This window comes from Harpia harpyja, chromosome 13 (assembly GCF_026419915.1).
Source record: "Harpia harpyja isolate bHarHar1 chromosome 13, bHarHar1 primary haplotype, whole genome shotgun sequence".
NCBI lineage: Eukaryota > Metazoa > Chordata > Aves > Accipitriformes > Accipitridae > Harpia > Harpia harpyja.
In genome coordinates this window covers 6,565,877-6,590,532 of record NC_068952.1, presented here as the reverse complement: position 1 = coordinate 6,590,532, position 24,656 = coordinate 6,565,877, and the positions used below count along the sequence as shown (strand labels likewise).

Genomic DNA, 24,656 nt, shown 5'->3' with positions numbered 1-24,656 from the left:
GGCCGCAGGTGCTGACGCCCCTTGCCTGGGGCCGGCGTCAAGGGCGGTAAAGCCTTCGCCGCCGTCTGCTTGTTCGTCTTCGGTCTGTGGCGGCCGCAGAGGCGGCCGGCCCGCACCCCTCAGCTTGCGGCCGGCCGGGGACGGCCCCTGCTGCCGCCCGCGTCGCGGCCCGGCGCTCCCCGCCCCCGCGGCGGGAACTACATCTCCCAGCGGGCTGCGGACGGAGGGGCCCGGCCGGTACCGTGTCCCTCTCCCGGCGTGCGGGTGGGCGGCCCCGGCGGCGAGGCGAGGCGAGGCGAGGCGTGCGCGGTGCGGGTTCCCGCTGCGGCCGCGGCAGGTAACGGCGCCGGGCGGGCGGTTGCCGGGTGGGGTGCGAGGAGAAGCCCGCGCGGCGTTGCTCCTTTCGCCTGAGGGGAGAGGCGCGAATCCCCTCAGCGGTGGGGTCGTGCCTCACCGCAGCCGCTCCGCAGCTGCCCGGCAAGACACCCGCAGCGTTTAACGCGCGTTTCGGCTTTCGGTCCCGCTCGCCTAGCGGCGGCCGGGCGGGGGTCCTGCTCTCCGGCGGCCGTTACCCCCCCGCTTCCCCCCGCGGCGGACGAAGCTGAGGGCAATGCCGCGCAGCTCCGGTCGGGGACTGAGGCGTGTTTGTGAAGTTCCCTGCCCCCGGGGGAGTGAAATGGTGCCTCTGCCCTCCTAGCCTCGGCGGTAGGCAGCTGAGGGAAGAGGGAGCGAAGCGAGAGCGCTGGCCTGAACTTTCCGTGCAGTAAACGAAATTACTTTTACAGGTTGTTCTGTGTGCGGCGTCTCCTGCCGAAGCCCGCGGGCGTTGGACACCGAGAGAGAGGGAGCGGGGACCGTTGAAAGTGGGCTCTGCGCCTACGTGCCTCAAATACCATTGTTTTAAAGGGTGTGTGCCCCTCTGCCAGCTGGTAGTATCAAAATATTACTAACAGTGGGTGTTTATTAAAGTCTGAATAATAGCGGTGGGCCGGGCAGGGATTTCTGGGTTGATTTTTGGGAACAGGAAGGCCCTAATCAGCTTTTTCTGGGGAGAGAGTAGATGTGACATTCCCTGACAGCTTGCCGGAGCGAAGGTTGTTTGACCAGTTTAAGGTTCCTGATAAGCTGGCCTTACTGCTGACAGTAGTTATGGAAACAATTTTATTTAGCGTTCATTGGGAGTCTGGCCAGGTTTCCTGGTTTAGTTAGAGTAAGTGGCTTTAACTATTGGCATATAAATGGTTTAGTCTGGTTTTGGTTTGGGTTTTTTTACTCATCTCAGTGGGGATATGAAATTGAACTTTTTGTTTTTGTTTATGGGTCATTTGCCAAACCTGAAATTTGTTTGAACAAGTACCATGTACATAGTTCCCTTTGCTGACCAAGGATTTTAGAGATGAGTAGAAAACCTTTTCAGTTTGATGACCGTATTTTGTTGCATAACTGAGCAATCTGCAAAGACTAAGCAAATGACGCACCCGCTCCTCAATTTTGGCTCAGTTTGTCAGAATTCAATTGGGATTTTGACTTTGCCTTGCAGTTAAAACATACCATAATCAAGTACATTACTTAATTTTCCAATTCTATTGAATTAGGTTGCTTTCTCTTCCCTTATTTTCATAGATAGCATAGCTTTATCTAAAATAAGAGAACGTGCCTAGCTATTGTAGGTAAACCTGTGAGGTAGGATCAGTCTCAGAAGCCACTGTCTCAAACTTACTTACACAGCCACAAATGTGGGGTTAATGTTTTGATTGGCACTGTTCTTTTGAGATGCCGTGCTCCTCCTCCGAAACGGATATTACTCGTCTGAAGTAAGCTTGAGTAAGCTGAGACTTGAGTGCACAAATTGCTAATGCCTACTGAAAATCAATGGAAGATAGGCACCAAAAGCAATTAGGCAGCTTTGAAAATCAATCCCCAGTTGAAGTTGTCCAAGGACAAGGATTAGATATTTGTCAGAGCTGAAGTCTTTGTGGGAAGGTTCTGGCACAGTGTCAAGTTCATGACTCTTTGTTCTACATCTTTTCCAGTCTGAATTCATATATAAAAACTTGTGTATGATTTGCTTAAACTCTGCTTGTTTGTTATTTCTTCCAAATTTTGTTATTTTTTTCATAGGGGCAATCATGGTGTTGAAGTAAATAATTCAAAATAGAGCACAGTTGGTAATAACCAGTGCAGCCAGAATCCACATGCAATTTGTCTGTATGAATTGCCCAAAATAGGTTTTGGATTACTAGGTGTTTAAAAGGCCTTCCCCCCCCCCCCCATTGATCTACTATACTTCTTGTATTTGGTCATTCCGTAGGGCAATACCATGTTTTCAGCCTGTTTGTTCATCTAGGGTTACAGCAAAGCTTTCAGACTTACCTAGTATTTTTAGACATAGAACTGCAATGTTTTAGTATGGCAAGCACTGTGAAACAAGTTCAGGCTTCTTAGTAGAATATATACATGGCCAATTTGTTCTAAGTAATTACAACAGGTAAATAAAAAAGTTTGGGGTAATAATTCCAGAATGGTAATACTCCCAGAAATTCTTGTTTCTTCAGTAATAGTTTGTCAAGTAATTTGTCAGTGGAGAAGTAGCAAAGCAGGGATGGGGGTGGTAGGTGAAGTATAGCTTATAGCTCTAGGCAAAATGAATTGATTATCTTACGTATTCCTATGCACATTTCTTGTATTATATTTGGGAGTATTCAGATTCTGTGGCCAGATGAGCAGAGGTAAAGTCTTACCTTTGTGCTAGAGTGTGCACTGCTTTGTTGAGCCTGCAAGAGTGCAGGCTCAAATGCACAATCCCAGAACCAGGGCAGTCTTCTTGAATGCAGAAGTTCCAAATGTGGCAAATAGATCTTTAATTACTGTGTAAGTCCCTAAAGAAAAGTCACTCGGAAAGTAGAGCGTCTTGCTTCTCTCTGAAGAGCTTCGGTCTGCTTGTAATTAATGCTGAAAATACTTTTTCCCTTCTGAATACTACTACTGAAGAAGTCCTGGATTCTTCCTCTAAACACATTATTTTTAATTAAAAACATCATTGTGTGTGTAAATGGGTATTTACGTAAATAGTAAAGCACAAAAATCTACTTCTAAAATGGCATTTGCTTTAATATCTTGGTCATACTAGACGTAGCAGGATGGCTAACACAATGATTTGAATATACCCTGGGTTTTATGGTTTGTTTTTTTTTTTAAAGGAGCGTTATCTGCTTTAATATGTGTTTAAGCATATTGTTATTGATTAAATGCTTTCTGATTGGCAGGGCTGGGAATATTTCTGTGGGAATCGTGGTAGCCATGCTTTGTTAGTTGCTTTTTTCAATAGTGTATGATGCTGTCTTCTACTGCATTTGCCAGAATGAGGAAATTATCTGTGATCATGTTTATGGAGGGATCCTACTGGGGTAAAGAACAAGAGCTGTTTTCTAGGTTTGAGAAGTGAGCTGTTCTCCAACATTCCTCCCAACTTTTTTTTGAAACATTTCTGTTGGAGATGATTAGGTGTAATCCACAAGACAAGTAAAGGCTCAGCAAACTGATTTTTTTTTTGTTCTTTCTCTACCTCGAGCAATTCTTCTCATATTTATTGCACTTAGCAGTTGATTATTTTTTTTTTCTTCTTTTGAACTCTGCAATGAAGACATAACTATTGCGCTACCAGTTTGTTCCGTATGCCCTGGCTGCCCACTGCATCTGTACCCTGGGTATGCTCTGCTGTCTAATAGAATACGAGTCTTTCAGGTTAAATCACTATGTATTACGAATCAAAAATAAAGCTCTGTTGAAGGACCTTGTCCTCTTGGCTGCTTCATCGTGAGTGTTAATTGCTCTAATCTGGTGGGTACAGGTAGTGCGCTTTTCTAGATGAAGCCCTTAAATACAAAGAGAACTTAAATATTTAGTGGTTATTGAGAGAGATGTAGTAAGAATTGTTCTTGTTACATGTTTACTCTGGCACATCCTTTTGGTGTTGCAGTTATTTGACAGAAAATGATGACTACCATCTGTTCCCCTCCTCTCTCATCATTCAAAGTTCCTTTTCTCTTTGAGAATGAAGTCTTCATAGAGAGATAACAAGTTTCTTCCTGTTTCCATAGTCACAATTTATTAAAAAAAAAATTTTTTTTTTTTACACTCATACATGTTTTCGTTCATGCTGACCTTACTACTTGGAGTCATGATCCTAATTTAAATTTACAGCATGCACCTCCTCTTACTGTCTTGCATATTGCCAGAAATTTTCTTTGGCAATCTTTATATTCATCATTTCCATCTCCACACCTTCTTTTAACTGAAAGATTGTTATGTACTTTGTTCTTACATACTTTGGAGTGCAAGATTTCAAACTGTTTGCACTCTTTTTTTTTTTTTTTTTCTTCCCCTCTAAGGCACCACATACACGTCAATTCTGCATGTGTTAATAATTAAAGGCTGTAGTAACACAATTTTCTAACAGCGCTAATACAAAAAGCTTGTAAAGCTGCTAGTTAAAGATGATCTTTCCCTCTCTGATTTCATGGAAGAATCTTAAGAGAATTAGACTAATGGAAAATCCCACAGTAAACAGAAGGACACACGCTGTGCTGTACCACCAAGCAGTACGGGATGAATCTGAGTCTTATCTAGAGATGAGACTGGGCAAAACATTGGCCATAATACCATCGCAGGGGAGGAAGGCAACCTTTTAGTCTTTAGTACTTGAGGATTTAGTGAAGCTAAAAATAGTGCCTGAATTTCCTTTAAGGCCTGAGGAACAACTACCTCGATCTCACTTCTTTATCTGTAATATCTCAGTCTTTTGGTTCATGTGCACTTTTTTCTACCCCTCTCTGTAAAATGCAGATGCTGGCATAGGATGAGGAGATTCATCTCATTATTGCTAGAAACTCTGGTGGAAGGCAAAACAGAACAATGTGCTATTTGTAATTTCTTTTCAGACATTTGAAATTAAACGTGAAGTAAAGCTTGAGATCTTCTTTGGAGTCTATTTTATTGGACTGTGTCACTTAGTTGGCTGAACAGTAGCTATGAACTGTTTTAAAAACTTTTTACTGGCATGATATCCTTCCCTTTTTTAACTGTAACATGCGACTTGAGAGAGGTCTGTCTAGGAGACCCGTCTTTCAGCTCTGTTCACCCCCAGGTTGGATGCCAGGCTTCTGTTGCTTCTCTGCATTCGTGCAGAAAAACCTCTGTTACTGTTGTTGGAATTTGAGGGTCGTTAAATAGGCTAAAGGCTGGATAGGATAAATAGGATAAAATCTGCATGATCTAACCTTAACATTGTAGCTATCACATGCATTCTTGTGAAATTTTAAACAGTTCTTTCACCCTTACTTATCTTGACTGGACAGTGCTGATTTAAGAATCCTTTAGCAGCTCTTCTCTCTGTAGAGTCCTAAACAGAAATGATTGCAGATGGAGAGTAGATCTCCTTTCCCCTGAATCGTGCACGTAGTCATTAGGTCACACTAACAGGTATCACACAGATCCTAGGTCGGATTCTGCCAGTTTGCATTTATGCAGCCCGCAGGCTTTTTTTAGACTCTCTGAAGGAAGTGGGTTTGTTCAAGCATAATACAAGCAAAGTAAGGAAAATTGAGATAAATAAGACATGTTTTTAAGAAGCACTTAAGAATATGTTGGGCTCGGATTTGAAAGAGCACACAGTGGTGCTTAAATATGTGTTCTTGTAAATTGAGTATTTTCTTCTTAAAAGATGTGGCGTGCAGTATTTTAAATTATGATTGTGAGATGAGCTTTGACCGGCCAGTGGTTGCATAAATATGCCTCCTTTGGGTTAGGCAAAGTGGGTAACAGTGAACTTAGTCCCATATTACTTTTCTTTTTTGCTTAGCTAGGCTTGGGTCTCAGTGCATGTTGGATTTCAGTGTAGTACTGAAGAGATGATACCACCTGATGGTCACTGTATCGTAGGGAAAAACTAGGTGGGAATATGTTGTATAAGGTACTCAGCTGCTCCCCTGGAATGAAGTGCCTCTGGGACTGACTGCCCTAAGTACGAGTTCTGGGTGATGCATACGGGTACCTCCAGAGCCTTCAATTAGCTCTCTGTCAATTGTTACTGTTGTCCGAGGGGCCGAGCAGATGAAGAGCTGCAAAGGAGCAGTGCCTCACTGCCACAGGCGTGGGGCGTTCTCTGTGGTGATGGAGGCGTACCCCCAACCTTGTCCCAGGTGTGGTGTGCCCCGCTCCTGGGAGAGGCCTGACCGTTCCCCTGGGAGAGAGAGCATGGCTTCTCCTTCTTTGGGGAGGTGACCCCTTTCCTTGGTTGTGTTCTTCTAGTTAGGTTCCTGCTGGCTAATTCCTGATTGTGAACAGTCTAGAAAAAGACTGTGGAACAGAATGACATCTCTTCCTGCTGTTTTGGAGATAGCATTGTGCGCCACCTCCCTATGGCAATAAAAAATGTAAATGGTAAATTTCTTATCGAGACAAGCCAGAAACTCTATTGGATTTCTATTTCCTGTCTTTGATTTGCTTCCCTGCGTAGGATGCTTTATTTCATCCGATGCCTACCTCTCCTCCTTCCCTACAATGTTAATGTATCATTTTATGCTCACCTGGGAGATGTTATCAGTTGTATGCAAAGCAGTTCCTGTGTTGCTAAGCTATTTTGAAGGTTGTCATAATGCTCCATAAACTACGCAAATAGGAAGCTTTTCTTACACGTATGTCTTCACTTCATGGTTTTCTCTCTGTTTCTGGTGCTACATAATGACAAAAATGTAATGCCCGGAGATGGTAGGACGTGGACTGAGGGTGAAGCTTCTGGGACTGTGCCACGTCTTAGTCCCTTATAGGCTGTCAGTGCTAGGGGACCCTGTTACAGGTTTAATGAGTTTTTTAAGTCCTTCAGTGCGTTGTTTTTCCTTCAGATCTGTTGGGAAGAGTAACCTGCAATTGCCGCTCTTCAGGCAAACTGATCTGTAAACAAAGACGCTGCGGCAGAGGGGTGCCTTTTCAGTAAAACCTAATGGGGGAGTTTGTGTAACAGAACAAAAATAAATGGAAACACCACTTCTAAATTGAGCTGTTATTTCTCCTGCAGAGTAATTATTAATCAATAAACCTTGTATCTGACAGCGTCAGAGCGTGCTAAGCACTCTGAGCTACCTTGTAGTCTGCTAGTAAACCAACCTTGGAGAGAAAATGTAATTAACTCTAAGCCATGATCACCTTTGGCATGTGTCTGAAAGCAGCATGGTCTCTTAGAGCTTTTGCATCACCCATGCACTAGCTGGTTTGCACTGATATGGTTTAATAGCATGACTCGGAGTTGTGGGTATTGTGCATCATTCAAGCCATAGTAGCTTGGTTGCATAGCGTTTGGGCCAAAACAGGTTTCTAGGAGTTAGGTTGAAAGTCTTCCCAGTTGCTTATTTCTCCAGTAACATGTTTCAGATAGATAGATTCTAATGCTGCAAGGCAAAGGTGAATGATTACTAGTAGGACAAGATGGGGATTTTACCATTAAGCCATTTCACAGATGACCTCTCTAAAAAATAAATAGCACTGTTCTCCAGGGCATCTGTTACTGGATACTGATGAAGACAGGGCATGAGACAGGACATAGCTTTGATGTAAATAATAATTGCTTTGCTGCTCTGCTGTTAGTGCACAAACAGAGGACAGAGCAAATCAAAATGCAAAAAATGCTGAAAAACAAGAGTGTTTTCAACAAGCAGCATTAAGATACTGTAAGAAAGTTCGGGGGTTTTCTTGCAAATCAACGTATTTCTTGAGATGCACTTGGCTTTCTTCAAGAGGAGCTAGGTTTTGGGCTATTTACTGAATCCATCACGCTTTCTTTCAAAACATGTTTTTAAAGTAGCAAAACAAAAACATTCTTCCTTGGGCTCTTTAGGATAAAAGTACTGTCTGAGGTATTTAAGTGCTGTCTACAAACAATATCCACCCTGGGGTACAGGAACGTCTTGGAGTCTAAGTACTTGACCATGGAATAAATGGAAATATTTCCTTCTAAGGTCTTGCCTTTGGTCACATAGAAAGAGGAAAAAGCCAAAGCAAAACATGAACTCCCTTTGAAGTAGTCATTTTTAAAGGCAACATGCCAGCACGGTTGCATCGAGAGACTTCAGAGAATAAAAACACCAGCACTTTGTTCTTTAAATCTCTGAAAACTGTAAGTATAGAAAAGTTTTATTGTGCCTGTTTCTCCTTCCACATTCATGGTCCTGTATTGCTGTATCATAGAACAAGTGTAAGGGGCTAATAAGTTCCATCTCACAAGAGCTCAGTAGTGATTAGTGGAGGAAATTCTGGTGCAGGTGCGTCATGACTGAGGCTGCTTTATGCTGTTCAAATAACACACGGGAGTTTTAGAGAACTAGCTTGAATAGCAAACTTGGGAAATCATTGAGTGCGTTTGCTCTAAGTGGTTTCCTCTCAGCACAGGCTGGAGAGGTTGGTAGGAGCATGCTGCGTTCCAGTAACTCATCACTAGCAAAACAATCCCTTTGAGTGTGCTATGAACTGGTGCAAGTTAATATACTGCTGACGCACTTTGCCCTTTCTCTTCCTCCTGTGCAGTCAGAAGAAAATGTAGCCTAGTTGGAGCTCTAGGCCCCTGTGTTTGTTGTAATTAGGAATTTTACAGGCACTTTCAGCAGAACTGAGAGAGATTGAATATAGAGAGCAACTTGGGATCTCTCTCTGTTAGCAAAAAATAATCCAACCAGTGTCAGAGACAGCTTCTTCCAAGTCAAAATGACATCTCATGCAAATCAATTTGTCACTGGTCCCAATTCTCTGCGATAGAAGACAGAACTTTTGTGAGACCTGAAATTGATTTTTGTGCTTATTGCTGGATTGTAAACAAGCTCATCCTAATGTCTGTTTGGAATTAATTGCAAAAATGGGTATCTTTTCACATAGCGAGTTCTTTGTACACACAGTCCGGGGCAAATGCATATGTTTGCACACAATCCCTCCCATGTCTTCTGCTGCAAAAATGATTTCTCAAGTCTCCTTGAGAGCAGATGGGGGAAGGAGAAATGTTTTTGTAGATCTGGGTACTCCAGTGACTTAGGACATACGAGTTTCTTGCTGGAGAATGGGCTGGGATTCTGTTCCTGGGTAAAGCGGTTCTGTGTTAGGCACTGTGCCTCTGTCACCGTGTCGACAGAGGCAATGGGGCTGATACAGCGTAAGCCAAGAGAAAGAGTCCTCTGTTTTTCTAGGTACCCCAGCCGTCCTGCCTGAACAACGGGGCTGGCACTGACAGCAGCTCTCTTTTCTTTTGGTGCGGCTGTTTGTCGTGGGCCTTTGTAAACATACTGAAGTTGGCCAAGAGTTTGAATTTTTCATATTGTAGTGTTTACATAGTTATGCTGGTGAACCTTTGTAGTCTAGACATGGCCTGAGTTGTGCTGTGATTTCAGGGAAGTTGCTGTTCTTCTCTGTGAAGACTTAGTAATAGAAATGCTATTAAATACTGTGGTAGGTATTATTCCTATGTAAAGTGCTTTGAGGTTTCTAAAAGCCCCTCCAGTTCTGCTCTGCAGTAAAATTTAAGTGTGCTCTAGAGGCTCCTAGACTGCATTGGTTTATGTGTTGAGGCAAGCTGAAATTGGACAAACTTTTTAATTCAGGGGTAAGTTATGGCCTGAGTATGGTGGAGGTGGGAAAAGATTGTTGTCTTGTGCTCCAGAGAACATTGTGGAGAAAAACTAGCACCTCCTCAAACAACAGAAATTATGGAAGGACCAGTGAAACAAATAAACAGATCAAGTTCTTTCAGTGCCTATCATTCCCATTTCTCCAGCCTCTGAGGATTAAGGAATTTTAGGTCACTTTTTAAGGCTGTAGCACTTGCATGTCTAAGCAATAAATTTTTGTAGCTTGCTGTCCTATCTGCATAGTGCCTGACTTGTATACAAATGTTTTAGTGGGTGCTTATTCTGACCATTTTATTGATTGATTGCTTGATTGCTTGATTGTCAGGCATTAGAAATTAAACTCAAGAGGTTGACTAAAATGTGTCCTGTCACATAAAGGCACTTACAAGGCAGGTCAATTTTACTCCTGTTATAATCATGTGAACTCCCATTAATTTGTGTTACAATTCCTGTTTTGATCCAAGAATATCTTTGAGCAATTTCAGAGCATCAAATTACTCTGCAGCAGCAAAACTAACAAAACTTTCCAGCTCTGGAGAGAATGAAGACTGTTCTGTGTTGTAAACAATGCTTGCTCTATAGAAGTTTAGAAATACTTGTCTTATCAATTCCCCAGCAAATGAGTGTTGAAACATGACATTCTTTAAAATTATGCATTAAAATGATGACAGTACTGTTCCCCAAACCACCTTACAAACATTTCTCATACTTAAAGGGATGCTTGAAAACATTAATTAGTAAAGAGAGTCTGAGTAACTATTTTTTTCTGCTTGCAGCGTGAAACAGTTCAAATGAATTTTGTTGTTGTTGTTGTTAAGGTGTTCTGTTTGACTAAAGCAAAACAACCCTGCAGTTGGGTTATGTAGATATGCTGTGAAATCAGGTTGTTCTTCACTTTGACGGAATTTTATTACTTGGGGAAAGTTGTTTTAGAGCTAGGAGACCATGCATGTGGTCTTTTGTTTTTTCTTTAAAACAGTTCAGGGGGAGAAAGAAAGGGAAGGTCCTTCTACCCTTTGTACTGCTGTTCAAGGGTTATGTAAATATATCCCTGCCCCACTCCCCCAGGCTGATTGGGGGATACAAGGTGGTTTCCCTAAGGCTCTTCACTTTTTATTCTCTATATATGTCTTGCAGGTTTTTTCCTTCCAAATCTGTAACAATAGATAGGCGAGCCTTACTGAAGAAATGCTCTGCTTTGGAATTTGTGGGAAATCTAGAGCTTCAGAGGAAGAGAAAGCATTAAACTTGAGTAATATCCACAGTCACCTCCTTTACTGCTGAAGTTTAGCAGCAATCAGCGGCCACTGAGGAAGCCAACATGATGTGTTTAATCAGAGGACTGTTTAATTACCAAGCCATAAGATCTCTTGACTTGCTTTGAGTTCTGTTTTTACTAAATGTCTTTTATGCAAAACATTTAATTCCTCCCCATTTAAGTTGCGTAGGTTAAAACATCCTATTTCTGAAATTCTACAGAAGTGTTGATGTCCTGTGAGTGACATAACACCATGTAGATCGAATCCTATCTTTAAAAGCAAGTAAACCTCTGTAGACTTTACAAAGTATGTCACGTGTCTGAACTATCTGATTGGGCTTACCAGAGTTCTGTTCTTCTCTTGCAGGCATTATGCTGCTTGAAGTATTCCTGGTTCTGGGGACAGTCATCATCTACTTCTTACTTTCCAAGAAGAAAGAAGAGACATTACCCTTCAAAGAGGGATGGTGGGGCAAGGGACAAAAGCCTGACACTGAAGAAGATACAACTATTTGGCCATTTAAGGTGGAAACTACAGAAGAAGAGCTGAGCGTAAGCAAATCTCTATACTGGGGAGAGAGAAGAAAGAAATGGCTAAATAAATGCAGAACTTGTTTGGAAGTAATTTTTAAATTGAGCCAATAGTTACATTTATGAGAATGAGTAATGATGTCCAGGACTTGGGGGAAGGGATTTTTCAGTACTTCAGAAGATAGGTATGGATAGGCAGATTTCACATCCTGCTATACAATTTTGTTCTCAGCTGGCTGTTGCAAGATTGCTAGTAAACAAACATACTCTGTAAAGCCTAATAAACATAAAAATCTTATTACAGATTACTCAACTCTGTGTTCCTGTTTGTGCACCTTCCTCAGTTTGATTGTGTAGACCAGAATAAGAATAATGTCTTTTGTCTTTTTTTTTTTTCTTTCAAAAGCAATTACGAGTATCTCATTTTCTTGACTGCTTTATGTTTGCAGCTGTGTTGGATGCTGATTCTTCTGTAATTAATGATCTAATTTGGTCAAACGCTAATACCACAGCGGTAATTACAGTAAACACATACGTCGCAGAATTTGTTAGATAGCAAGATTTTGATTCTGTGTGTTTAAGTAAGTCAGGGATTGTGCAATTTCACAGATCTGTGTGGAGTAGTGGTTCAAACAGTACTCATGGGATTGCTCATATTATTCATGTATAATGGATTCCTATTTTCTCAGTAAGGCCTGGGTTTTTTAACACTTTGTTTGCCCTCCTTAGTAATATCAATGGACATTGATCTTCAATATGTTTCCCCCTTACACTGCAGACACAAAGCTAGATAATTTCTAACTTAGAGATGTTTTTGAAACATGCAATGCTGTATTATGACAGCTATTGCAACATAATCCATTGGTAGAAAACTCTGTTTCTAAATATATTCTTACATAAACTAGGAGTTAAAAGTTCCACTAGCGTACATTACTAAAACATTTTTTAAAAGGTGTTGAGCATGGGCAAAAAGCATGTATGTAAAGACATGTTAAAAACTTCATTTAAAAATCCATGCTTTCTGTACATGTGTTAAATGCCAGAACAGTGAGCTTACATACCAACATCTTGCCTAGACTAAGACTGCCTGTGCAGTGCGAGGCATGAGCCAGCACATACACCTAACTCATCTTAGGGTGAGAGCTATCTCTATCGCTATATTAGAAAATGCTGTTCAGGTTTAAACCCCGCAGAGGTTTGAGTGGGATTACATTTCCAGACCTGCCTTCCACCCTCAACTATTCTGTGGTTCTGTTCACAGTAGGAAGGGGCTCTTGGCTGTCCTTCCCTGCTGAGTGATTTTGAACTGATTCTGCAGTATCATCGGCATTCCCTGTAACCTTGAAGTGCAGTGGGCAGGTCACTTTCATAGTTATTTTAGATTGGGAAACTTTTAATTCCAGACTAGTTTCACCAACTTTGTGGCCACGCAAAATCCCCCAACTTCCCAAGGAAGACATCCAGCCCCTTGGTTTGGGAAGGAGAGCAAAAGGTTTGGGCCAGATCCATGCGCTGATTGTGATGTTGGGCTCTTGGGTAACCTGGGGAGCAAAGTACCACGGAAAGGCAACAAGGCTTAAACTGTGAAGCCACAGTACTGTCAGAAGAGTGTGTTGTCCTCTGTGGTTATCAGCCTGGCAAACAGGTTAGCCAGCACTGCAAAAACAGGGAGTGTTAAGAACAGCTGTAAATGGAAGAGGAAGGAGGCCATCTGGAGGAGAAAAAGAATTGGAACAGCTGGTGGAGCATCAGCAAAATGCACAGGTGTCATTAGAGATGTTATGTTCGTTGTTCTCTTTTCACTTGGGTTGGGAATAACTAGAAACCACGCACAGTGGAGCACAAGATGGCAGACACAAGCGCTTGTAATGTCTCTTCTTTCTTTTTCCCTATAGGACTTATTTAGGAGACTTGACCAGGCTCGATTCACTGAGCCACTGGAGAACAGTTTCTTCCATTATGGGACTAACTTGGTGTATCTCAGGAAGGTTGTCTCTTACTGGAAAAACCAGTTCAATTGGAAGAAACAAGTTGAAGTCCTCAACAAGTACCCACAATTCAAAACTAAGATTCAAGGTTTGTGGCTTTTTCCCTTAAAAAATAAGCAAACAGTAATACATAATCCTTGTCTACAAGGGATCTCGGTGGTAAGAATTCTATGGTTGTGTCACATGGGCCTTCCCTCCCTGGCTGCCATGGCATGGATCATTGGCACTGCTGCTCAAGCAGCAAGAAACTCCTGAAGCCTTTAGGACAAGGAACGACAAATGGAATTCCCTTGTGCATGGATGGATTGTCAGCTGGTGTTAACAGGAACCAAGCACAGGCATTTGGAAACAGAACTGGATCTTAAGATGTACACATGTTCCCTGACTCGCATGCAATCATGCAAAAATACCGACAGATACCTCCTCTTGCTCCATGTAGTTCCCCAGCTGCTGCTGTCATGGTGATGCCATCAGCCTAGCAGCCCTCCACAGCTGGGTGTGCTGGCTGCTCAGGTTGTCCCTGCTTGGCAGGGCAGATGTGCTCTGCTGCACTGTTTCAAGAATTCATAGGCCTAGAAACACAGAATGCCTTTCCCTTGGGGCTGACGTGCTGCCAGGTGTGAGTGAATGGTTTGTCTTTCCATTCAAAGCACAGATGCCTTTGGAAGAGGTCATTCAGCTAAGATCTGCTGGTGCTGGAGCTTGGTCAAACTGGACATTTTAAATGCTTGAATTAGGGTTGTGCTTGGGTTATCTGGGAGTACAGCTGTAGATTTAGAGCAAAGCAGGCAATTGTTTCACATGATGGCAAAATTCAAGCTTGAGATTATGCTGTTATGTTTTTACTTGCACCCATAATTGTACATTATTTCAAACGGGGCAGTTCACCATTATATTTAAAATGGATTTGGGACAATAAACGGTTGTTACATAGTGGTTAGAACGTAAAGATTTTATTTAAATGTATACAACGTGGTTAGTGCTGAAAAAGATAAAAGCAAAAGGTCTTCCCTTAAAAAAGAAAAAAAAGTATCATCTGAGACAAGAAAGGGAGAAGCAGCTAAGGACAATGCACTATGTATAGCAATAGGAAGAGAAATTTCAACGTTAGGAATGATTACTACAGAGAGGACACATGAAAAGACAAGATCAAACATGCTGTATATCAGATTCCTAGCTTCTGTCATCCCTTGAAAGTTTCTCAGAGAATACAGAAGTCTGCAGAATTGTCAAGGATGGGGAAATCTCAGTCAGTGAAAGAAGGTGGGATTGCTGGTGAGCTGGAGTTGGTGTCAGTAAAATGTGCTTAAATACATCAAGTGAGGTGTTTAGGCTCTACTAAGAGCAAATTATTGTTTCCTGGAAAGCAAAGCCCTGAATGGGTTTGAGGAAAAGCATTTCACCTGAAGCAACTAGTGCAGCGCTGTGTGAAGCCTACTGCTTACATACTGTAAGGATCACAAAGGAAATAGGACTGCAATTTTTACCTTTTTACTTAACAATGGAGGAGACTGGTACTAGAACATAGTTTCCTCTTTGGGTTTACTCACTTAAAGAGATACTGAAAGCTTTAGACAAAAGGCAGAAAATAACTACAAAGTTGAACACTTTAACTCTCTTCTAGCAAGGTATTTTTTCAAATCCTTGATTCAGCACGATTGGTTTATCAGCAGTTAAGATGTGTGACTTGACTACAGGAGGCCTCCACAGACAGAGAATACTTACTGAAGGCTTTTTACATTCCTTTTGCTTTAACATTAGGATCAGTGGCTGGATACAGAAGCCAGACATGTTCAAATGGAAAGTAAGGCATGCACAAAACAAGGAAAGTGATTAATGCCCCCAAACAAACAGCTGCTAGTTATGATGGATTCCCTATCTCTTGATGCCTTCAAGTTGCAATTGTATGCCCTTCAGGAAGAAAAATCTGTGGTTGACTGAAGCCTATCTGGTGCCACATAGGGACATTTGGGTAAAATTTAAGGGCACTTGGACTAAATGATGTAATCGTCTCTTCTGCCTTTAAGCTGTGTGAGTCACTATGTTACCGTTAGTAGATTGCTTCACTTCTATGTCTTAATTTGGCAATTTATTTTAAAACAGAAATATGCCGACCTCATTTGGCTGCTGTGATGCTTAATTGGCCATTATAAAGTACTTTAAGGTCCTTGGATAAGTGGATCCAGAGAAGTGCAGTGTGTTTGCATGCTCACCAAAAAAGGACTTCAGAAAAGATTTATTCATAATCTGTTCTGTGATTAGTTTCAGTGTCATGGTAAATTTGGGCATGTTAATTAATTATTTTCTTTTTACAGGCATTGATATCCATTTTGTTCACGTAAAGCCTCCTCATTTGCCTGAAGGCCAGTCTGCAAAGCCATTATTAATGGTTCATGGTTGGCCTGGCTCATTTTACGAGTTTTACAAAATTATCCCTCTCCTGACGGATCCTGCAAGCCATGGCCTCAGTGATGAACACATTTTTGAAGTCATTTGCCCATCTATCCCTGGTTATGGTTTCTCAGAAGCACCCCACAAAAAAGGTACGATGTATGAGAAGAAACTGAACTAATACAATCCTAGTGTCACAGTGAGATAGCCCCTGTTAGCAGAACAGTAACTCTTAGCACTTCTTGTTTTCCCAGTGTAGAAACAAAGAACCTGTGTGTCATGTGGGAAGAGGGAGGTAAGAGTGTGACTTCAGGTGACACCATTAATTAGTTTTAGGAGCAATGTATAGATGATTTACAATGGGCTATAAAAAGTTACAAAGTGACAACTCATGAATTGCAATTGAGTCAATGAATTGTGTGGGGGTGAGCAGGAAGAGTAAAGTTGCTACGGTTCCTTTTGGGTGTTTTGAATCCATATTCAACAGCATTATACAGGTAGGTGACAAGCAACAGTTGAAACAAGATGAATTCATGTATCTACATAGTAGATTGCAGCCAAATACCTGCTTGTTCAGCTTGTGCTCTGAATTACATAAACACAAGCTGCAATAAAATGGAGCAAGGTAGTACTTAAAGTGATACTGAGATTAGTATTTAATTATGTGTGCAGCCGAATGATGTGGGGAAGGTTGGTTTTGCTTTTCTGTACTTCCCTGGTTATGATTTATGTGGTCAGGGTTTAGTGAAGTGGAGAAGTGCATTACTAGTGGAAACTTAAAGTTTCCAGTTATCATTAAGATGAGACTATGTTCACAGTAGAAATGGAAACACATGCCCTGGGCAACGCTCAGTCCCTCTGACAGGGCTCAGCTGGAGTATGACTATGGTTTAAATGGAGTCTGGCAACCCCTCAGGGGTGGCAAATGCATGTGCAACTGGTGGGGTTAGGAGAACACTAGTCTGCAGCAAAGGCTGGACTTTCTCCTCATGGATTCTGCTTGCTCTCCAGACCTTGCCTGGATGTGACAAGGGCTTCCATATAGTCTGTCACACAGGCAAGGAAACATGGACTTGTAGCTTTTTAGGAACGTTGACGTTACCTTATAGGGAGAATAAACGCTGCGCAGTCAGAAGTGTAGCTGGAATTAATGCAACGGTGTTCTTTTTTTAATGCAGGCTTTAATTCTGTAAGTGCTGCTTCTGTTTTTTATGAATTGATGCTAAAACTGGGATTCAACGAGTTCTATGCGCAAGGTGGTGACTGGGGCTGGCTCATCTGCACCAATCTGGCCCAGATAGCTCCCAAGTGAGTACCGCTTTGGTACAGTGCTGCATGATTGGCATGTAAAGCTGTTTTATTCTTTGAGTAGTTGTTTCTTGTGCATGTGAGAGTTCCTGTCCAAGTCCTCATATGAGCACTGTGTAGTTTCTCTCTTCAGTGCTCGGTGTTAAGCAGTGATCCAAAATTACATACTTGAGTTTGTATTATATACCTGTTCTTTCAAACAGTTGTGCAGTAGTTTTGTAATGGCCCCACTGGGGTCTGGAGTGGGATAAGTACTTGTAACAAAAGGAGGATTTGTGGCTTAGTGCCCAGGAGTGTGTGCCGATTACTGACAGTTGCCCATTTGTCTTGTCATTTTTGTGTGAAAAGCCACACCACAAAGTACAGCTAAAATCTTGATGTAATTAGCAGGTCAGAATTTAAGTATGTCCATTTTTGTCAATAACATTTTAAATATAACAACTTTGAATCACATTTGATTTTTGTTAATTTGTGGGGGCTTCTTCTGTTTTTATTTTTAGCCATATGAAAGGTCTCCATTTAAATCTAGCCTCAGTTACGAACATGGGATTCATTCACCTGCTCTCCATTCTGCTGGGCCGCTATCTTCCAGGGCTCTTCGGTTTCCAGGATGAAGATGTTAGGCGGATGTTTCCCTTCTTGAAAAAAGGGCTCTACAGGATCTTGTTGGAGTCTGGCTACGCTCACATACAGGCTACAAAGCCTGATACTGTTGGTAAAACAAACAAAAAACCCCTTTTGAGCTCAGAATACTTAGTCTGTTCGTTGTAGCTGTACTTTCATAGAAACAAACCGTACTGCTTAAACTATGCAGAAAATCAGTTTTTTTCTGGGAAATTGAAGTAGGAAGGTTAGAGGTTTTAAAAGGTGGGCTTTTCTGTATCCAAGTCACAAAAGGTTACATATGGGTATATAGCATTACACTCACTTTTGCATGCAGAAGCAGTAAATCTGCACATCAGAATTGAGCATGCTCTAAGTGCCACTGACCTCATTTTCAGTTTTCATAAATAAAATAGTTTATTTAATACTTTTCCACTTCTGCTATCACTGGGGACTGTAATTCTATTTCAGATGCAGCTATGCTGAGAGCAAAAGATAGTTTCTTCACAGAGAATGGATCATATTCAAATGATGTAAACTACAAGAAGCTTTTAGCTGTCTCAGCATGCAATGTTGCTTATTTATAGAGATAAGTAATACCTGAAAAGTAAAATCAAATTTCGTTTTCATTCATTGTTCTGAATCACTTGCAGACTTTCAAGGGAAAAAAAAAAAAAGTGTACCTATGCATGTTCTTTCTAGATGAGCTAGTCACTCAGATTGCTTAACTGCTTTTAAGTATCTGAGTATTAAGTGTTTCTATTTTAAAAATATCTTTTGCAACTGAATTGGACAACTGAGTCAAGAATACTGAATATATTTTGGTTTCGTGCAGCAGCAATTCCCTTCTGGATTTTATTAAAAACATAGCTAAGGAAACTATTTCTTAATGGTTTTTCATAAACTTACCTACAGAACCAGGTATATTCTTAAAATGTGTAGGCAAGATGATAATTCTATGGATTTTTAAATAATTTTGCTTCTTTTGAGTTTTGGTTTCTAAAAATTACTAGTTTCTAATTGCCTTTGTGCTTTAAGAAAAGATGGGGAAGCTGGTAGCTGAAAGATGCCTAGCCATGCTCCTTCTGCTGTGGTTTTCTGGCCGATTCTTGTCCCTACCAGTAATGTGTTGTCTGTCAGAACAAATTGCGCAGACTGGGAACCAGCAGACGGTTCATGTTTTGGGAGCTGGAACAGGAGCATTCCTGCAATTTTGAGGACAAAGAAGGAGAGGAGCATGGCGGGTAGCAGGTTCCCATAGGGAGAAGAACACTCTGAAGACGGGAGTGTAAGGTAGCCGGAAGAAGCGCAGCCATGGAGGCTACCATGGTCTTCCTGAGACTTCTGGTGGTACAGGGCTACCTTGCAAGCTGTCCTAAGTGAGGAAGTTGTCTCTGGCTCTTGATACATACATATACTATGCTTGCTAATACTGTACTCTTGATTGCTTCAGAGTTGGCTTTTGATCAAACTGGCTTGCATGGATTTGATTTTACACTTATTCTTTGGGAAACCTGCATGGAGTGTGGGTTCATTTTCAACTGACTGAAACAGGCAGCACCTGTATTCAAAGCACTGTTAGGATCAATGTCAATTTTTCCTATATGTAAACCAATGGACTCTTTTTTGTTCACAGTAACTATATGAGAACAGGCTATTGCTTGTCTAGTTCTGCAGATCTGGAAAGCATGCTCAATATAACTTTTTCAAACACTCGGTATTTCAGTTACCAATACTAGTTGTTTGATAACTGGAACTCAATTATGTTTCAATAGCAATTACTGATGAAATTGTGCTAGCTGTAGTGTTAGGTATCTTTCAGGAAGGTTGGGTTGCGTGGGTGGAACTTCAAATGTATTGCTGTTGCTCAGGAAAAACTTTTTCTAAGGTTTTTCTGAGGAGCTGGGACAGTTTATGGTCCCTGTATTTCATAGCACTAGGATGTATTAGCTAAGTTCCAGGTGCAGGTGTGTGTTTTCTGTCCAAGTAAAACAAACTATTAAAAGTATATTAAGCCTTGTTCTACGTGAAGGCCGTTGGCTATTGCTAGTTCAGAAGATGGACCTTTCAGTAAGGCCTTGCTCTTCCTTAATGACTTTCTAATAATCCTTAAAATGTTTTTGCTGTTAGATAATGGTGCAAATTTTCCTGGTCATGTGTAGGCATGTGGGGTTTGGCCCTATAATGCTGTTTAATAAATGACAACTTCCAGATTAATGGAAGCAAACCCTGCTTGGCACATAGAGCTTAATCTTATTAGCTTACAAGAAAAAAAAGCCAGCAGAAATCCAATACTGTTATATCAGTTCAAAAAACATACAGTGTGAGCTAATGCAGAGCCTGTTGATTTGCAGATACTATCAGTTTGTGATTCAACAATAAATGGCTCCAACTTGTTCTACTATTTTATTTATTTATTTAAGAACACAGCTGCTGGAACAGCTTTGTAAAGTTATCTACCCTGTATTATAATGGGCTGCTTAAGTAACAGTCTGAGTTTAGTAGTCAGATACCACAATTTTAGTTAAATTTTCCTCCTCCTTTTCAGGCTGTGGTTTGAATGACTCTCCTGTAGGACTGGCTGCGTATATCTTGGAGAAGTTTTCTACATGGACTGATCTGGAATTCCATAATTTAGAGGATGGAGGACTAGAGAGGTAAGCGTTTCCTCTCATGCCATTTTTGATGAGGTGACTAAGCCCAGAGTCATAGCTAAAGAAGTTTGTCTGAATTGATTGCCTCACATCTCATAGGGAGGTGCGGTGCTGTACTACAGCCTGCAAAGAAGGAAATAGGCTGTGAAGGCTGATGTACTTGCTCCCTTCTCACTTTGATCTCCTAGAGAAGAGATAGAGCCTGCAGCTTTTGGGTATTAAAAACTGACTTAGGTGGAAGAATCTCATTAGGACAGAAAAAAGTTTAACCTACATTAAGATGCTGCGAAACAGAACTCATGATTCATTTTAATACTAATACTTCACTCTCTATGAATTTGGTTTAGATTGATCAGTATTGCTTCATCTATCTACTGTTTGCTAATAAAGGATCATTCTTAGTGTGCAACAGAAATCTGAGATGAAGTCCCCTTTGAAAATTGCTGAGGTACCTGGCAGGAATGGAATGAAGGGGCATGTTATGAAAAGGTCCAGTGACAATGGATTTTAATAGAATGTTTGCACTGCATACAGCTAACAATTTGATAGGAAACATGCACTGTTTACAGCACATGTTGGTGTGATGGCTCCACTGAAGGCTTAGGATAGCATTTCAAATTATGAATAATAAATGGCACAAGCTGTTCCGTGTGCTCTTCTGCTCCTACCCTCCTAGTCTATGGACAGTATAGAAAGCTATGCTGGAGCATAAGGTGCTTGTTGGAGTCTGCCTTCTGTGTAGGACTTAAAATGTCACTTCCCAGTTTGTGTCTGAAAGCCTTTAACATGCTTAATTGGTCACTGACAGACAGAGGGGGAATAACACACTTCACCTGTCAACTCTTCTAAACCAAGTTAACTATTTTTTCCTGCAACTTATTTTTCTTACAACCAAATCAAAGTCAAGTCCCTGCTAAAAGTAATGCAAAATGATATTCAGTTCCAACTAAGTAATCTCTGGGCTTACCTATTCAGGAAGTTTAACCTGGATGATCTGCTCACCAATATCATGATCTACTGGGTGTCAGGCTGTATAGTCTCCTCAATGCGTTTCTACAAAGAAAATTTGCAGAAGGGGATAGGCACACAGAAACATGAAAGGTAAGTGGTTTTTTTCTTTAAATATTTTGCCCTGAACTTAATTTTATGGTTGCAGACAGGTTGCTTATGTCTTACAGCTGCTGCAAGTTTTTGAGTGCTGAGGAAAAGCAATGCTGTATCACAGTGTTTCTCTGCAGGACAGGTCTGTTAGTTGATATACTGTGTTGCACTTGGAAAACACAGTAATTAGGTAAGAATCCTGAACCATCAGTAAGGAGATCTGATGGGAAGCACTGCTTGAGGACCTCCTGTTCATGGTGTATCTAACTAGGGAAAAGGACGTACAAGTACTTGCAGATTTTACTTCAGTTACTAAATTAGCCCGTGACAGAGTCATGCAGTCAATTTTGTTTATAGTTTATTATTTGGTTTGCAGTTCTAGTACTTTTCTGGACACAGTTTGCCTATTTCTGCAAAAGATTTAAGTCCTACCTTTGGAAGCAACTTCAGTATACTGACAAACTGCATAATTTGAAAGTCAGTAAGACTGATGTTCCTGCTGTGCAGACACTTAAGACAGCAGTTTGGTTGCATATACTTGTGTCAGCTTGAGTATTAGTGAAGGCTTAAACCTGCCCTGAGGTATCTGCAACCACAGCTCACTGCTGTGGCATTTAGCTGTGAAGTGATGCTCCCAGGAAGCTGACTCAGTTCTTGAAGCTGTTGTGGCTACACTGTGGGCAGTATCCTGCTCCAGTTGTGCCTTTGTGAGATGAGCTATATGAGCTTCTATGTGCCTAAAGGAAAGAGTCTCAAAGTCCTATGTAAAATTAGGCACCCTCTTTTCAGGCTTCCAGTGGCTGTGTCCAACAATTTTTGTATCTAAATTTTCAAGTCTGTCACTGCTGACAATGCAGCTTATGTGTATAGGATATTTAAACCTAGAAAATGTTGCTCTATTTATAACAAGCCCAGATCATTCCACTTTCTAAGATACTTTCCCCCTTAAATCCCATTGCTTCCCTACCCTGTTTCCCTAATGTGCAAAATGTTTTGTAGAGTGCATTTGTGCCAGTTAAAAGCAAGAGCTACTTTACAGAGTCAAGTCTTACATTCAGAAATGTTTCCTCTGAACTAGTCTAGATTGACTATCATTCTTCCCCTCTCCTCCCCCTTTGCAGCAGTTCAAGATAATTCTTCCCCTGCCTACCCTCCAGTTGTCCTGCCAGGCTTAACGTGTTCTAGTTATAATATTCACTGTACATCTCTCTCCAGCCCTTGTCAAATTGTGTGCTTTCCCCTCAATACGTGACTCGAGCACTCAATGCAGCATGAGGAAACTCAATACCTACCACCTCCTAGGGCTCTCTTCTCAGTTTCCATGCTTCTACCTCTCATGCCCTGGATCCCTTGCAGAATTGCCTTAATATCAATGTATGCAAAAATTTTAATTTTTTTTCCCAGGAATGGGAGTGTTGTCTAGTCTTCAAATTTAAGATCTGGAAGTCAAATTTTAATTGCCTAACACCAGTGTGCCCAACTGTTTAAGAACAACATTTCCTTGGGACTTTCCATTTCTTGCAGAGTTAAGTATTTGAAAGATTAAAATTATTCCCTCTCCTCTCAGGCTCACAGTACAAGTACCTACTGGCATTGCCTCCTTCCCTAATGAAGTCATGCACACACCCCAGGCTTGGGCCCAGAAGAAATACACCAACATAGTTTCCTTCCATTTCATGCCTCGAGGTGGCCACTTCGCAGCTTTGGAGGAACCTGAACTTCTTGCTGAAGATATTCTGCAATTTGTTGGGAAAGTAGAGAAAGAGCAACTTTGGAGAAAGAAAGGAGACTAACTCCCCTAACAAACAGCAGGGTAACTGCTTATAGCTTAGCACATGTACAGGCCTTACTAAGTCTACTGTAATCCATGTAATTAGATCTTTTTCTTGACCAGATGTGAGAGAGGACAGCATGAAGAATGCAGTATTATCTCAATGAGATACTGCTGTGGGGACCTGCAGATTTTGGGTTGGGGTTTTTTTTTTTGTTCAGCTAGGCTAAGAAAGTAGCATGAAGATTACTTTATCTTCTCCCCCAAGCACAGACTTGTAAAATCTGTTCTGTAGTATTCCTGACTCTTGCTTTGAAATTGAAAAATAGACCTTACAACTAATAACTAAGAACAGTTTATTGTTATGAAGGGCTTTTTTTCACAGCAGCAGTAAAACTTGAGTTGGTGTAGATGTGAGGTTCCTCACATAAAGAATGGGAACAGCCTAGCAAGACCTAACTTGCCTGAGTGCATCGGTTAATCAGCATCGATGATCTATAGTACATTTAAACTAGCCAGCTGGCTGCTGCTGGCTGCTTTTCTCTTCCAGCCTGGGCCGTTGAGCCGCTTCCTGGCTGTGAGGAAGCTCAGCTCCCCTGCGCCTGGCTCCTGGGACAGCAACATGTGAGGAACAGCTGAAAGAAAGACACAGGCGCCTGTAGCTCGGACCCCAAAAGGAGGGACTGGGTAGGAGCAATAATTATAGCCCAAGCTACCTCTGCACCGAATTTGTACTTTTAGCTAAAATCATAGCTCTGGATAGGCTCAAGACACTGTGGCTTTGCACGGCTTCTGCAAGGTACTGTATTCTTACTAAAAAGTAAAAATTTGACTAATCCAAAATTAGAAGAAACTTGCATTAAAATTTTGAATAATACCTGTGTGTTTCTTTTAAATTTTTTAATAACTGAGATTTTGCTTGGTGACAGCAAAGAGAAACATCAATTCAGAACCTATTGATTCTGTACTGCATCTGTTACAAAGGTCAGATTGAAGGCAAACTGCTCAAAGAAAATTGTATTTGAAGGGCTGTCTGTTTTTGCCAGCAACGGTCCCTAGTGTGTGCAGTACTCTTAAACTGTATCCAGATGACTGATTTCAGGATAGTTTTGTTCTCCAGTCACTTCTGATATACTTCCCTACCCCTGCAAGCACAGGGAAATATGGATTAGTATTACTTCACCATATTAATTGAAATGGAAGCTGTTAAATAGAGTCACTCCAGCAGAGCCCTGCTCCATCCCACAGGGCTTTAGACTCAAGAATACCACGTAGTTTGTTTCACAGAAGGCAAGTTAATGCTCCTGCTGGGCACATTTGAATCTTGCTCAAAGCCCCCGATATACCATGACAGAAAATCGTTAGGGCAGCCTGGATCAGTTTTGT

General features: G+C 41.4%; 2 protein-coding genes across 6 annotated transcripts in view; one reads left to right on the top strand and one right to left on the bottom strand.

Moving 5' to 3' along the window:
* The first annotated feature begins 200 nt into the window (after positions 1–200).
* Positions 201–24,147, top strand: EPHX1 (epoxide hydrolase 1). 4 transcript variants are annotated; one of them, XM_052806882.1, is made up of 10 exons: positions 205–337; positions 786–907; positions 11,291–11,475; positions 13,350–13,530; positions 15,758–15,985; positions 17,012–17,141; positions 17,642–17,856; positions 20,293–20,401; positions 21,374–21,499; positions 23,067–24,147. In XM_052806882.1, exons 3-10 carry the CDS (start codon positions 11,296–11,298, stop codon positions 23,290–23,292), a joined length of 1,395 nt encoding a protein of 464 aa, XP_052662842.1. In that variant the 5' UTR covers positions 205–337; positions 786–907; positions 11,291–11,295; the 3' UTR covers positions 23,293–24,147. The 4 variants fall into 4 exon arrangements, with proteins under 4 accessions (XP_052662844.1, XP_052662842.1, XP_052662843.1 ...); XM_052806883.1 differs by having other exon boundaries at positions 786–929; XM_052806884.1 differs by lacking the exon at positions 786–907 and having other exon boundaries at positions 201–337.
* The window catches only part of TMEM63A (transmembrane protein 63A), a 50,891-nt gene continuing 43,882 nt past the window's right edge, over positions 17,648–24,656 (bottom strand). For both annotated transcript variants that reach the window (XR_008238100.1, XR_008238099.1), the window contains one exon: positions 17,648–17,850. The gene's annotated coding sequence lies outside the window, so the exon portion shown is untranslated. The remainder of the gene's footprint in view (positions 17,851–24,656) is intronic.